Source organism: Silurus meridionalis, chromosome 13, assembly GCF_014805685.1.
Source record: "Silurus meridionalis isolate SWU-2019-XX chromosome 13, ASM1480568v1, whole genome shotgun sequence".
Taxonomy (NCBI): Eukaryota; Metazoa; Chordata; class Actinopteri; order Siluriformes; family Siluridae; genus Silurus; species Silurus meridionalis.
The window spans coordinates 28,498,162-28,511,256 of record NC_060896.1 but is presented as its reverse complement, the minus strand read 5'-3'; the positions used below and the strand labels follow the sequence as shown (position 1 = coordinate 28,511,256).

General features: G+C 38.8%; 1 protein-coding gene across 1 annotated transcript in view; it reads left to right on the top strand.

Moving 5' to 3' along the window:
- Window positions 1–12,863, top strand: part of luzp2 (leucine zipper protein 2) — a 97,672-nt gene extending 84,809 nt beyond the window's left edge. The window contains exons 8-12 of the mRNA XM_046865073.1: window positions 2,799–2,873; window positions 3,071–3,238; window positions 7,217–7,318; window positions 10,514–10,588; window positions 11,740–12,863. Of these exons, the coding sequence (XP_046721029.1) occupies window positions 2,799–2,873; window positions 3,071–3,238; window positions 7,217–7,318; window positions 10,514–10,588; window positions 11,740–11,832 (513 nt within the window). The 3' untranslated portion in view covers window positions 11,833–12,863. The remainder of the gene's footprint in view (window positions 1–2,798; window positions 2,874–3,070; window positions 3,239–7,216; window positions 7,319–10,513; window positions 10,589–11,739) is intronic.
- Window positions 12,864–13,095: the final 232 nt, after the last annotated feature.

Sequence of the window (13,095 nt, the reverse complement as noted above, 5' to 3'; positions counted from 1 at the left end):
CTACTTCCTCTTATACTGTCTATGCCTCTCTAATTCTGTTTACTCTGATCTACTCCTGTCTCTCAACTTTCTAGTCTGGTCTCTGTCTCAAAATTTCTCTGTACCCAATTATTCTCACTTTATTCTGTTTTTACTTCATTATTAGTTTAATAGCCAGAGTTTTATTGCAAAGTTTTAGCAGGGTTTTTTTGTATCCCCCTTGTTTTAGATTTAGAGTCATTTTTTGCACACTATATTTAGAACTGTACAGGATATTCTCTATGATTAAGGATGTGCCTATGATTCCTCTATCTACATGTGTTTTAAACTTTCTTTGGAAGCATATTTTGACCTAACAATTATTAGATCTTCAGATTGCAATTTACGTATATATCTGATGTCTTCTTTCTTGATTTCTTCGTGTACGTCTACTAAAAAAGCTCAGACATTTCTTCTCTAAAAAATCTGGCAACCTCACACCTAAAAATGCACCTTTAACAAAAAATACATATTCAGTCTGTTTAAGACATTGCCTCCGACCACTGCTGGGCCTTGGAGCAAAGCTCTCAACTGTTCAGTTGTATAAATGAGCTTATTGTAAGTCACTCTGGATAATGATGTATGTAGATGTAAATGTAGATGTAAATGTGTATTAGCGGAGCAGCTCCTAATTGCCCTGGTGAATGGTGAGTTTGCTGGATGCATCCTTTAGATTGGCATAAAGCAAACTAGTCTTTCTAAAGAAAATCATCTTATTGTGACTTTTTAACCCATTAACGCTGCTCCCAATGGCCCCATGTGACATCATACAAATCTAATGCATTAAGATCTGTATTTTGTCAGTTAACTATTATACAGAAGCACTTTTTAGGTAAATAACACGGCTCTTTGCTAACAGCTAGAAGTATAATGGCAGCAAAAACGTGATGGGTAACACCATCTGTTATCCAGGAACACTGCCAGGCCCTTTTCCATTTAGTTCTGCCACTTTCTCTGACTTTCTGATCCACATGCACCATCTGGAAACCTTCAGCATGAGGTTAGTGCTGGGAATTGCTTGGTTAAACAGAGTGTATTCCCAGCGGCAGGTGTGTAGAACATCACGCTATATGACCATCCATACAAATTATATGCAAATATACTGTAGGAGAGAAATGAAAATATTATACAGGTGTATTTAATGATCATCCCTCCATCCTGTACCACTGCTCCACTTATCCCTCCATCCTGTACCACTGCTTCAATCATCCCTACCTTCATCTACCACTGCTCCACTCATCCCTCCATCCTCTACCACTCCTCCACTCATCCCTCCATCTTCTACCACTCCTCCACTCATCCCTCCATCTTCTACCACTGCTCCACTCATCCCTCCATCCTCTACCACTCCTCCACTCATCCCTTCATCCTCCACAACTGCTCCACTCATCCCTCCATCCTCTACCACTGCTCCATTCATCCCTACGTTTATCTACCACTGCTCCAGTCATCCCTCCATCCTTTACCACTGCTCCACTCATCCCTCCATCCTCTGAGTCACTAACAGTCTTGAAATGACGTCTAAGGACATACACTCAATGGACAAGAAATATTGGGACACCCGATGTCTCCAGCCATTTGTGGTTCGCCATCAAACACAGTTAAAGAGCTGCAAAAGAGCTCCAACCTTCTTGAACACTTTGGGAATGAATGTGAATCCTGACTGCACCCCAGTATACTGTAACTCTTTTAGAAGTAGTTCGATTATAACTTTTAATGTACAAATAAAAGTTTTATTTTCTATTTGTTTTCACTCCCAACAGAGTTGTTAGACAGGTGGGATTTCTAGTCCGTGACCTACTGCACCAGTTTCAGCATCTTTTTACTCATAGTGACTTGATAGTGATTCTGTTGGAGTGGATAAAAAAAACCTCTGCTGAACTCCACACATGTAAATGTAGTTTAAATAAAAACTTTTCACAGGTAACAAGTAGAGAAAGGTGGAGGTTTGCACAGCAGTAGAATTCACTCAGGTACTGCAATAACTTAAATAAATACACAGTATAAAACTCTATAATAGACAATTCAATTAGAATTCAGAGATATTACAACTTCTGGCAATAACTAGGTGATTAAATAAACAATTTAATTAAACTTTAATTTTATAGCACTGGACATCATCCCAAAGCTTTAAAGGAATAAGTAGATTACAAATTCATATTTTAGCATCATAAAGTTTCAGCCTAAATAGCGAACCAGAAGCAACAGTGGCAAGAAAAACCTCCCTGAGAAGTCATGAGGAAGAAACCATGAGAGAAACCAACCTCTGAGTGCTCATTTATTATAGTTAAATTCTTAATCGTGATTTGCATATTCGATTTGGCACACGTTTTTATGCTGGATGCCCTTCCTAACGCAACCCTCCCCATTTATCCGGGCTTCGGACCGGCACTAAGAGTGCACTGGATTGTGCAACTCTAATGGCTGGGTTCATTTATTATATTTAATATATATTTAATTAATTTAATTACTTAAATAAATTAGAGTCAGATATTTGGGCCATAAAGTTTAGACATTCATGTGCTTTAAAAACGTAATAATTAATAGTAATTGATAGTTTTTAATGAATCTGAGTGTTTTAACATGAGTGGAGTAAACAAACACCATACTGCTGTACAATGTGATGCACTTGTAACATTTTGTGACATGAAGACTGGTTATGTTCATTAATGACACATGAAATGGTATCGAAGGTGAACAAGGCATTCGTTCTAACCTTTTTATAAAATAAAAATTTAATTAGCAATAAACACTAATTACGCAATCTGTTTCTTGTGAAGGGTCAGCAGCTCATGGATCTGGAGAACAAGCTACGAGTGGCCAAAGAGGAACTGGAGAAAGCAGCACTTGACAAGGTGAAAAGAGAAATGATCAAATCCTCAATCTTTCACTTAAAGCTGTATATTATTTCCAGATCACCCTGTCCTCAGATGTTCTCACACGTTCTCCATCTGTCAGCTGAGAACTCAATCCAGCCCAGTGATCTTTGTGATTATACTGGTATATAAGACTTGTTGTGTAAAATCAGTTCTCATCTCTTTTTTTTATTCAGGAGTCTCAGCTCAGGGCTTTGAAGGACACAGTCCATATTTGCTTCTCATCTGTCCTACAAACCCAGACGGTGGATTTACACAGGCTGCCAGCCACACCCACTCACTTGATGAGATATTCTCCGTTCGTCAATAACTCGAGAGTCACCTTCAGGGAGCCGCACATGAAGGTAGAACACACAGCTGTCGAATTAAGCGTTCTGATTGGTCAGGGATGTGCTGATTAGTTTTCTAATGAGCGTTTATATTTGACACTGCTGCGCACACTTTGACATGTTATTGTTTCTATAGCAACAGCTAATTCATGGGGACGTATGCAGATGAAAATGATTGTGAAATCCTTGGCATGAAAGTAGATGTTAATTTAATGTTTATGGAGGGAGTCAGCGGTGAAGCTGGAACTTTAGCTTCCAAATACAGAAACCTTTCATAGACATTCCATAAGTTTAATTTAACTCCAAATGGACAAATAGTACGATTCATTTAATAAACACAAACAATTATAATACCTTCAGTCCTGTCTTCAGTCCTGTAGCACTGTCTCTGCCTCTAGTTCTGTCACCAAGCCTCCCAAACCTTCTACTCCTTGTCACCAAACCTTCTAGTCCTGTCACCAAACCTCCCAAACCTTCTACTCCTGTCACCAAACCATCTGTTCCTGTCACCAAGCCTCCCAAACCTTTTACTTCTGTCACCAAACCTTCTAGTCCTGTCACAAAACCTCCCAAACCTTCTACTCCTGCCACAAAACCTGCTTCTCCTGTCACCAAACCTTCTATTCCTGTCACCAAGCCTCCCAAACCTTCTACTCCTGTCACCAAACCTTTTACTCCTGTCACCAAACCTTCTACTCCTGTCACAAAACCTGCTTCTCCTGTCACCAAACCTCCCAAACCTTCTACTCCTGTCACCAACCCTTCTACTTCTGTCACCAAACCTCCCAAACCTTCTACTCCTGTCACCAAACCTCCCAAACCTTCTACTCCTGTCACCAAACCTCCCAAACCTTCTACTCCTGTCACCAAACCTTCTAGTCCAGTCTTTGACCTCTTATTCCTGTTCCTCCACCCCCTACACCTGTCTCATAACCTTCTAGTCCAATCTCTACCTTCTTTAGTTCCATTCCTTATTTAATTCCTGTCTCCACCAACTCTAGTCCTGCCCCCCACCCCCTACCCCTGTCCCCAAACCTACTAGTCTGGTCTCCACCTCTCTCATATTGTTTATCTGTAAACGATAATCTTCACATTATTTTGTTTTTATCTTCATTATTTGTTTGCCAATTTTTGTGATTTCTCACTCATCAGATCGTACAAATGTAGTAGAATATAAGAGGAATAAAACACTCCAGGACGCGGCCGTAACAATAATAAGCGGTATCAGAAACGTTTTTTCCTCATTCATGCTAAAGGAACATTTCTCCACTTATCCACATCAAGATTTGTATTTCTCTGAGCTCCTCTACTCAGAGTCTAATAGCCCAAAGCTCCGGCAAGCAATGATGATAAAACCTTAAATCCTAGCTTGAACACACACACACACACACACACACACACACACATACATACACACATACACACACACACACACACACACACACACACACACATACACACACACAGTCTGTATGAGTGAAAGATTCATTAACATGAGCTTTTGAGGGAAGTGTGAGTGGAACATACTTCATATTTAACAAGCCCTGAGAGGAAGCTGCTCTGGTGGCCTGTTAGTGCATCGTGTTACTTTTTACTGAAAGCTTTCAGGGTTTGTTTATGTATTTATACTGGTTGGAATATTTATATAACCCTGGCAGTTCTTCGAAACACTCCAATTCCTGAGATATTCCCCTACAATACAAAGCAATTCCACACATCCAGACTTCAGACGATTACAGCTTCCGTTGATAATCACAGGCTGGAGGTGATGATACAGAATCGGATTTCCTCTCAAACTGTTGTTTTCTCATTCCGGTTGCTATTCTTCTTAGTCGTGGAGGAGTTTCATCACAGAGGAAACCGAAGATTGATCATATCCGAACCGCAACACTTCACCAAAACACACAAACGCACCCCAATTTCTCAGCCTGAGACTGATTTTGGTCCTCAGGGTTACAATCATCCATGATTGTGTAGAACATCTTTGGATGAAGCAGGATATTTTCCTTCACTTAAACTAGGAGATCTAAAACTGTTCCAGCATGACAATGCCCCTGTGCACCAAGCCTGTTCCATGAAGATCTGCTTTACATGGTTTGGAGGTTTGTGGAAGATCTCCTGCTATAGAACTCCAACCCTATTGAACAATGAATGTAAATGCTGACTGCACCCCAGGAACCTCCTCACCTCACCTCCATCGGTACCTGACTTTAATAACAAAAATCTCCAAAAATCTCCACAAAATCTAGTGGAACATCTTCTCAGAAGAGTGGAGCTCATTATAACAGCGAATAGAGACTAAAGCTATAGGAATAAAATCTGAACTCAAAAAATCCTTCACAGAAGATTGGGCTACAGAAGGTGCTGAGATCACAGTGATTTTACAGTGGCAGCAAGGACATCTCAGAAGAATCTAACCAGATGACTTGAGAAGATTTAGTGGTGAGAGGATGGAAAAGATTCCTGATGCATTTAGGTTCAAAATCCTTAAAATCCTCCAAAAGAATTACTAGTGGAACATCTTCCCAGAAGAATGGAGGTTTTTATAAAGGCAAATTGGTGCTAATTGAGGAATTAAACAGCATTAATATTAATATTTGGTAATAAATTTCTCAGATCTCCAGAGTCTCACACAAAAGTCCGTCACCTGATGAGTTCTCTAATCGTTTTTTGGATGCTGCTTTGACTTCTTCATGAAGGCAGCAGGTACGTGTCGGCTTTCCCGCGCACACAGCGCACCGCGACGGTTGTTATTCGGTGAATTCTCTGTAGCGTGAACACGTTTTCCGTGCGTACACACGGGCCGGATGAAAGGATTTCAGCAGGAAGTGTTTAACCTGTGGGCCTCGAGTCTCACACGTGTAGTCTACCTTCTGCACTGAAGAGGTTTGAATCGCACCACAGCGACGCTTATTCACTCAATCGCCAGCCAACAGTGTGTTTCTTTTCCTCGAACTGAAACACACAACGGAGCAGGAGGGGAAATTACACACACACACACACACACACACACACACACACACACACACACACACACACACACACCGAACACGTGTTCGCTTTTCAATCGTTTTCAAGTGAGTGGGAAATTAGTATTGTTCCCGTCAGCATTAAAGCGCTAGACAAAGGAATTAAATTGTGCTGACACACACACACACACACACACACACACACACACACATTCAAATTCTAAACAGTTACTAAACATCTGCTTGTGTTGTGTTTAATTTTTTCACGCTTTGCATTAAAGAATCGTGTTCCTTCCTCTTCATCATGGACCTGAAGTTGAAACTAAAAAAGCATTGATGTCACTAAAACAGCCGACGCTGCTTTCTGAGGACTTTATTAGCATTTTAATACTCTTTTGTTTCTATAGTAACGGCTCTTTTACTGGGACGTGTATCTTTATTTTGTCTCCGGTCTCAAAACGTTCTGATGTCTCAAGTACAAACGAGCCACAAACTTGGAGGCCCACGATTCTTCAGTTTGTATTCAGATGCAGGAGCATGAAATTTTGCCTTCACTCAAACTAGGAGACCCAAAACCTGTTCCAGCATGACGATGCCCCTGTGCACAAAACAAGCTCCATGAAGATCTGGTTTCCATGGGTTGAAATGGAAGATCTCCTGAACACCTTTAAGATGAATGTATCACGCTGACTGCACTTCAGGCCTCCTCGCTTTCTCACCTACATCAGTACCTGACTTTACTAACAGAATGAATCTCCACAAAATCTTTCGTTCTTTCATTCATTTGTTCTTTTTTTTTGTTTTATTCTTTTTCTTTCTTTCTTTCTTTCTCTTTCTTTCTTTCTTTCTTTCTTTCTTTCTTTCTTTCTTTCTTTCTTTCTTTCTTTCTTTCTCTCTTTCTTTCTTTCTTTCTTTCTTTCTTTCTTTCTTTCTTTCTTTCTTTCTTTCTTTCTCTCTTTCTTTCTATTCTCTTTAGCTGCATGATTGCGCTGAAACTATTATAATTTTTCCTCTTTGTTCTCAGGACATCCCAAAAGTCCCCCGGATCACAAGCAGCAGATCTCCAGCGCACTGGGAGCTGTCCAGGAGAGACACTACAGGAGTTAAAAACTGTCAGGTGCTGAAGGTAAACATTAAGTGCTGATGCTGGTATCATTTTAATGGACTTATAATCAGACTCTGCTGCTTATTGATTTTCAGGTGGTCTTTATTTAGCGTCAGTAATTCAGCTGTAAAAACCAAACCCCTTGTGTGGATCGACACGAGACGGTGAGAGAGAAATTGACGTCTTTGTCCTGCAGCATGGGGAATTATCAGTGACGTGGACAGATGCGTGTGTCGCTGCTGAAAAGTTTGAGGGCAGATACCGAACTTGTTAAAAAGACATTTGTTTAGTCACGAACGCTCGCTTGGGATTTATATTCGCACATTGTTCTGGGCGATGACAAATACCCTGCGTCTCACCCTGACAGGGGCTGATATGAGCTTTCCTTGTTGTTGAGGTTTAAAACAGAACGAGGAATCTGTATCAATATGTCACAGTGGAGACAGATACGGAACAGCAGAACCAAGCCACGAGCAGAGAGCAGAGGAACGTAGCACAGAGGAGATCCGTCTCACTGAACAGTGACATGACGTTATCAACCACACTGTCAGAGTCGTGTCTAAGGGCCGCGTTCGAGACGAACTCCAATATTCACCTAAAAACAAAACTCCTCATAGTCACGCTCATGGTCACACACAGGTTTTCTGGATCTGCCAGTCTGGTTATGCACGTGACCTCTTGGGTTGCCAGATTTCTTTCTGAGACGGGGTTTGTGTAAAAGCGTCTAGACGTCAGTTTTTAAAAACAACACCTGGGGAAAAGAATTATTTTTTCTTTATTGTCAGATTTTCAAGACAAAACACAATTTATAATTACAATTTGGTAGCATTACTGACTTTTCTTTATTGTCAGATTTATAAAACAAAACACAACTAAAAATTTGGAAAATTAGAAACTGATATGAAACTTCAGCAGACTGTAAAAAAGCTTGTGATTCAGAAGACAGTATCATTTTACATTTTTATCATAATTAAAAAAGCATTTATAGAGTTCACGCTTCAGAGGTTGCCAGATTTTTGTCAAAGATGCGCTTATGAAAAGGGTTTTTACTTTAATGTCTCGAGCACAACATCTGGGGAAGAATAGAGATAAACAGCACTGTGTCTTTACTGTCAAATTTATATGATGTAATATGAAAGTAGGAGAAAAAATCTAATACACTGATGTAAAGAATGATAAATCTAATCTTTTATAACAGTCTAATCTAACAAAATGGCGTCCTGATGACACTCCTTAATCAGCCGTTAATCAAATAGCACTTGATCCAGCACATTGTTTTTTCTATTATTATTATTATTATTATTATTATTATTATTATTATTATTATTATTATAATATTTGGTGTGAAAGAGGCAGCTGTAGAGGACAGGGGGGTTTGGAGACGGATGATACGCTGTGGCGCCCCCTAATGGGAGCAGCTGAAAGAAGAAGAAAAAGACTATATTCATTTTATTAGAACAGTTTAACACAATGTATTTGATGTGGGATGATAAAAATCAAGGTTATGAAATACAGTATAGGGGCAAATGTTTCTGGACACTTGACCGTATATGCTTCCTTTTAAATCTCTCATCTCATGCCACATTTAGACTGAGCTCAACTCTTCTGGGAAGATGTTCCACTAGATTTTGTGGAGATTTATTCAGCCACAAGGGTGTTAATAAAGTCAGGTAGTGATGTAGGTGAGAAGGTGAGGAGGCTCCTGGGGTGCAGTCAGCGTTCATTCATCCCAAAGGTGTTCAATAGAAGCACTATAGAAGGAGATCTTCCACATCTTTCAAGCCCATGGAAAGCAGATCTTCATGGAGCTGGCTGTGTGCACCAGGGCATCATCATGCTGTAGAGAAATCATGCTGGAGAGAAATGTTTTTTGTCATTTTGTTTTGTTGGAGGTGACGTTGATGTTCTTTCCTGTAAAAGAAAAACATTTCCCTAGAGCTCATTTACGGTTTTGTTTTCCTGAAATAGTAAATAGTGAGCTTTTAGAAAACGATACGTATTTCATCTGTTTATCAGTGGAACCCCTGCGAACGAGCTGTTGCCATAGAAACGATAACGCATTAAACCGGTGTGTCAATATCAACCTATCATTTGCTGCTGCAGCCGTGCTTTTAGAACTGCATGCAAAAAATACTGTGCTGAGGTTGAGGGGAAAAAGAAGAAACAACCGCAGAGTGTGAAAAGTAGCTGGAATTGGACAAAAATTAACCATTTTATACCAATTAAGCAGAAACCACAAACTGGAAAAATAAACATTATTTATTTTGTTTGTTTGTTTGTTCGTTTGTTTAGAGGTATACTATCATTTTCACAAAGTTGTAGACATTCAGTTGTGTAGAACATCTTTAGATGCATTAGAATTACATTTTCCTTTCACTTGAACTAGGAGACCTCAAACCTGCTCCAGCATGACAATACCCCTGTGCACAAAACTGTCTCCATGAAGATCTGCTTCCCATGGGTTAGAGTGGAAGATCTCCTGCTATAGGATTTTAAACCTATTGAACACTTTTGGGATGAATGTGAATTCTGACTGCACCCCAGGAACCTCCTCACCTTCTTACCTACATCAGTACCTGAATTGACTACCACTCTTGTGGCTGAATGAGCACAAATCAGAATCCGAAATCTAGTGGAACATCTTCTCAGAAGTGTGGAAGTCATTATAACAGCAAACGGAAACTAAATGTGGAATGAGATGTTCAGAAAACACATACTAATCTTATGCAGGAGTGTCCACAAACATTTGGCTATATTTTAATTCTATGTCAGTATGTGAATACACTCAGATAAGTGATGCAGTTCATTTGGTTAAACACAGAATCTTGTAGTGAAAACAGAAAATTTTCTGCATTAGCAACCAGTAACCAGTGTTCCAGCAACCAGTAACCAGTGTTCCAGCAACCAGTAACCAGTGTTCTAGCAACCAGTAACCAGTGTTCTAGCAACCAGTAACCAGTGTTCTAGCAACCAGTAACTGTTTCAGCAACCAGTAACCAGTGTTCTAGCAACCAGTAACCAGTGTTCCAGCAACCAGTAACCAGTGTTCCATCAGAGAACAGACCTCATATATATATATATATATATATATACACGTCATAAAACTCTTTTAAAGAGTAGAAAACAACTATAAATCATAGATTAAATGGACCCTAAATATGAACTGTATAAATATAAAACTTCTTGTGTTTATCTTGAAATGTCCCGTTTTCACAGGTGGGGGCTGAGTGTTTCCGCAATCAAACTGAGAGAACATCTGTGGAGAAAGCAGACCAACCTGCACACCAGCAGGTACAACTCTGAATAAATCAATCAATAAATTAGTTAATTAGTTAATTAAGTAAGAGAGAAATTAGTAATAATAATAATAATAATAATAATAATAATAATAATATATTATTTCTTTATTTTCTTCTTCTTCTTCTTCTTATGAATATGATTATAATTATGATCATTTTTATTATTATATCAATAAAATGATAATAAAATAAGATAAATAATATTTATAGGAAGAGGAAGAAGAAGAAGAGTTTTTGCTTGTTTTAGTTTATATCTGTAGAATTTCACTATAATTAAGTGTTTGTGTCTATGATGAATGAGACACTTTGAAACTTCATAAGCCTGACATAACTGTGTCATAAACACTACTTGTCGGTTTATATCCAGTTGTTCAGCAGTGTCACAGTTTATTATATGTTTAAAGGCTATTATTCATGTTTTATTCTATACTTTATATATATATATATATAAATATAGATGACGCTTTGTTATTAAAACTTTTTGAGCAGCCAATCAGGAATGAGTATTGTTTGTAGACTTGATATATGTAAAACACTCCATATGAGGATGTTTTTATAATAGTTCGATATGTTAGCTAGAATGGACTTAGCATGCAAATTAGCAGCCACATGTTGCCATAGCGATCAGTTTTACTCTGAAGCGCTAATGTCACTGGATCGCTATATCCTGTTATGACAGTTATAATAAGGATGGAGAAGATTCTGTCTGAAACATTCTCTAGAAATTATTAGTTATTTATTAAATCTTTTGTTTTATAGCGATGACCTCTGACTTATAACATGAAGCATAAGTATTTGGACACTTGGATTTTCCAGCCAGGGTTCTTTACTAAACGGTTTGGGGGCAAACATTTGTATCAGATGTGTTTGGATGCTGTAGCGTAACATTTAGCTTCACCTGAAGTAGGAGACTCGAACCTGTTCCAGCATGACAATGCATCTGTGCACAAATCAAACTCCATAAAGTTCTCATTCATATGGGTTTGAAGTGGAAGATCTCCTACTTTAGACACATTTGTGGCTAAAATCTAAAATCTTCCCAGAAGAGTGGAGCTTATTATAACAGCAAATGAAGATTAAACACTGAACACATCTTTGCTTCACTCCTCTAACGAGTTACTATTGTTCACTGTTCATGTACAGCCGAGGAGCGTGGAACACACCGACGCAGAGACGCCTGTAAACAGCGTGAAGATGGACGGAGGAAAGAAGACACAGCTGGACAAACACGACTGAGACGCGAATAAAAACACAGCTGGACAAACACGACTAAAAGACTTGCCAGATTTTTCCGTGTGGTATCGGGTTTAATCAGTTTAACTCCCCTGACCTGTCACTCTCAGAGAATAGAAAGCACACACTCACACACACTCGCACACACTCACACACACTCACACTGATACACACAGACACACAGTGTAAGTATACCTGCAGTTGTAGAGAAGGAACCCCAAGAGTCCGAATTGGACCCGAGATTCAGCAGCTTAGTACAATGGCATGCACTCTAGACGTTTAGGTTTCACGTTTATAACCGTACTGGTCTTTCCTTTCTCTTTTTTTCCCTCTTTCTTTCATAACACGTATGTTGCTTTATATTTTTTAATTTGTTTCCAATTTCTCCAGAGATTGTGAGCACCTTTTGATTTTGTGCTATTGGTAGTCAAGAACTTGGTGGACTTGCACCATGGCCCAGAGACGCATTCGCTCATATACGTGAGCACCTGATTCGCTACGTTCTCGGATACGGTTCTCTGAATATGAATAGAAGAAGGATGGATGTGAATCTGATGCTAGTAACACTGGTTCTGTGTTCAATTCACCCAGTGTTGAAATTCCTCATAAACGCAGCAAGAACCGACAAAATGATCTGACAAAGATCTAAATGTAAAGAATTTTTTTTCTTCTTTTTTTGTGGTGGTGGTAGTTTTTACTTTACACTCTTCCCTTTTCTGTATTCTGAAGATTCTGAAGGCATAGTGGAAATGGAGGAAATGGAGGAAATGGAGGAAATGGAGGAAATGGAGGAAATTGAGTTGGCTGGCCAACTTTGATCACTGAGCAACCTGAAAGCTTTTGGTGCAAGAATTTAAAGAGAAAATAAAAAAAATAAAACACAAAAAAACACAAAAGAACAAAAGAAAACAGACTCACAGTGAGTCGTCTCCCTGAGAATGATGTGCCATGCACTGAGGACTTAATCTACTGCTACGTGTCTCGGTTTCTCTACCTTCCTGTGTCCTTTCAATAAAACCGTGATTTTCACTAAATGTGTGAATAAATGATTTTTTGTGGAGAAAAAAAAAAGGAAAAATAAGACTCATCACTTGTCCAAGAAAAGAATAAAGTAAAGAATAAAACACACAAAATTGTTTTAATACATTTACAGTGCATCGATTTTGTGTTATATGTAAAATTGTGAATAATTTCTATCAATTTAAAGTTACATTTAAAATTATAGATATCTTTATCTATTTACAGTTACTTTTACAATTATAGTGT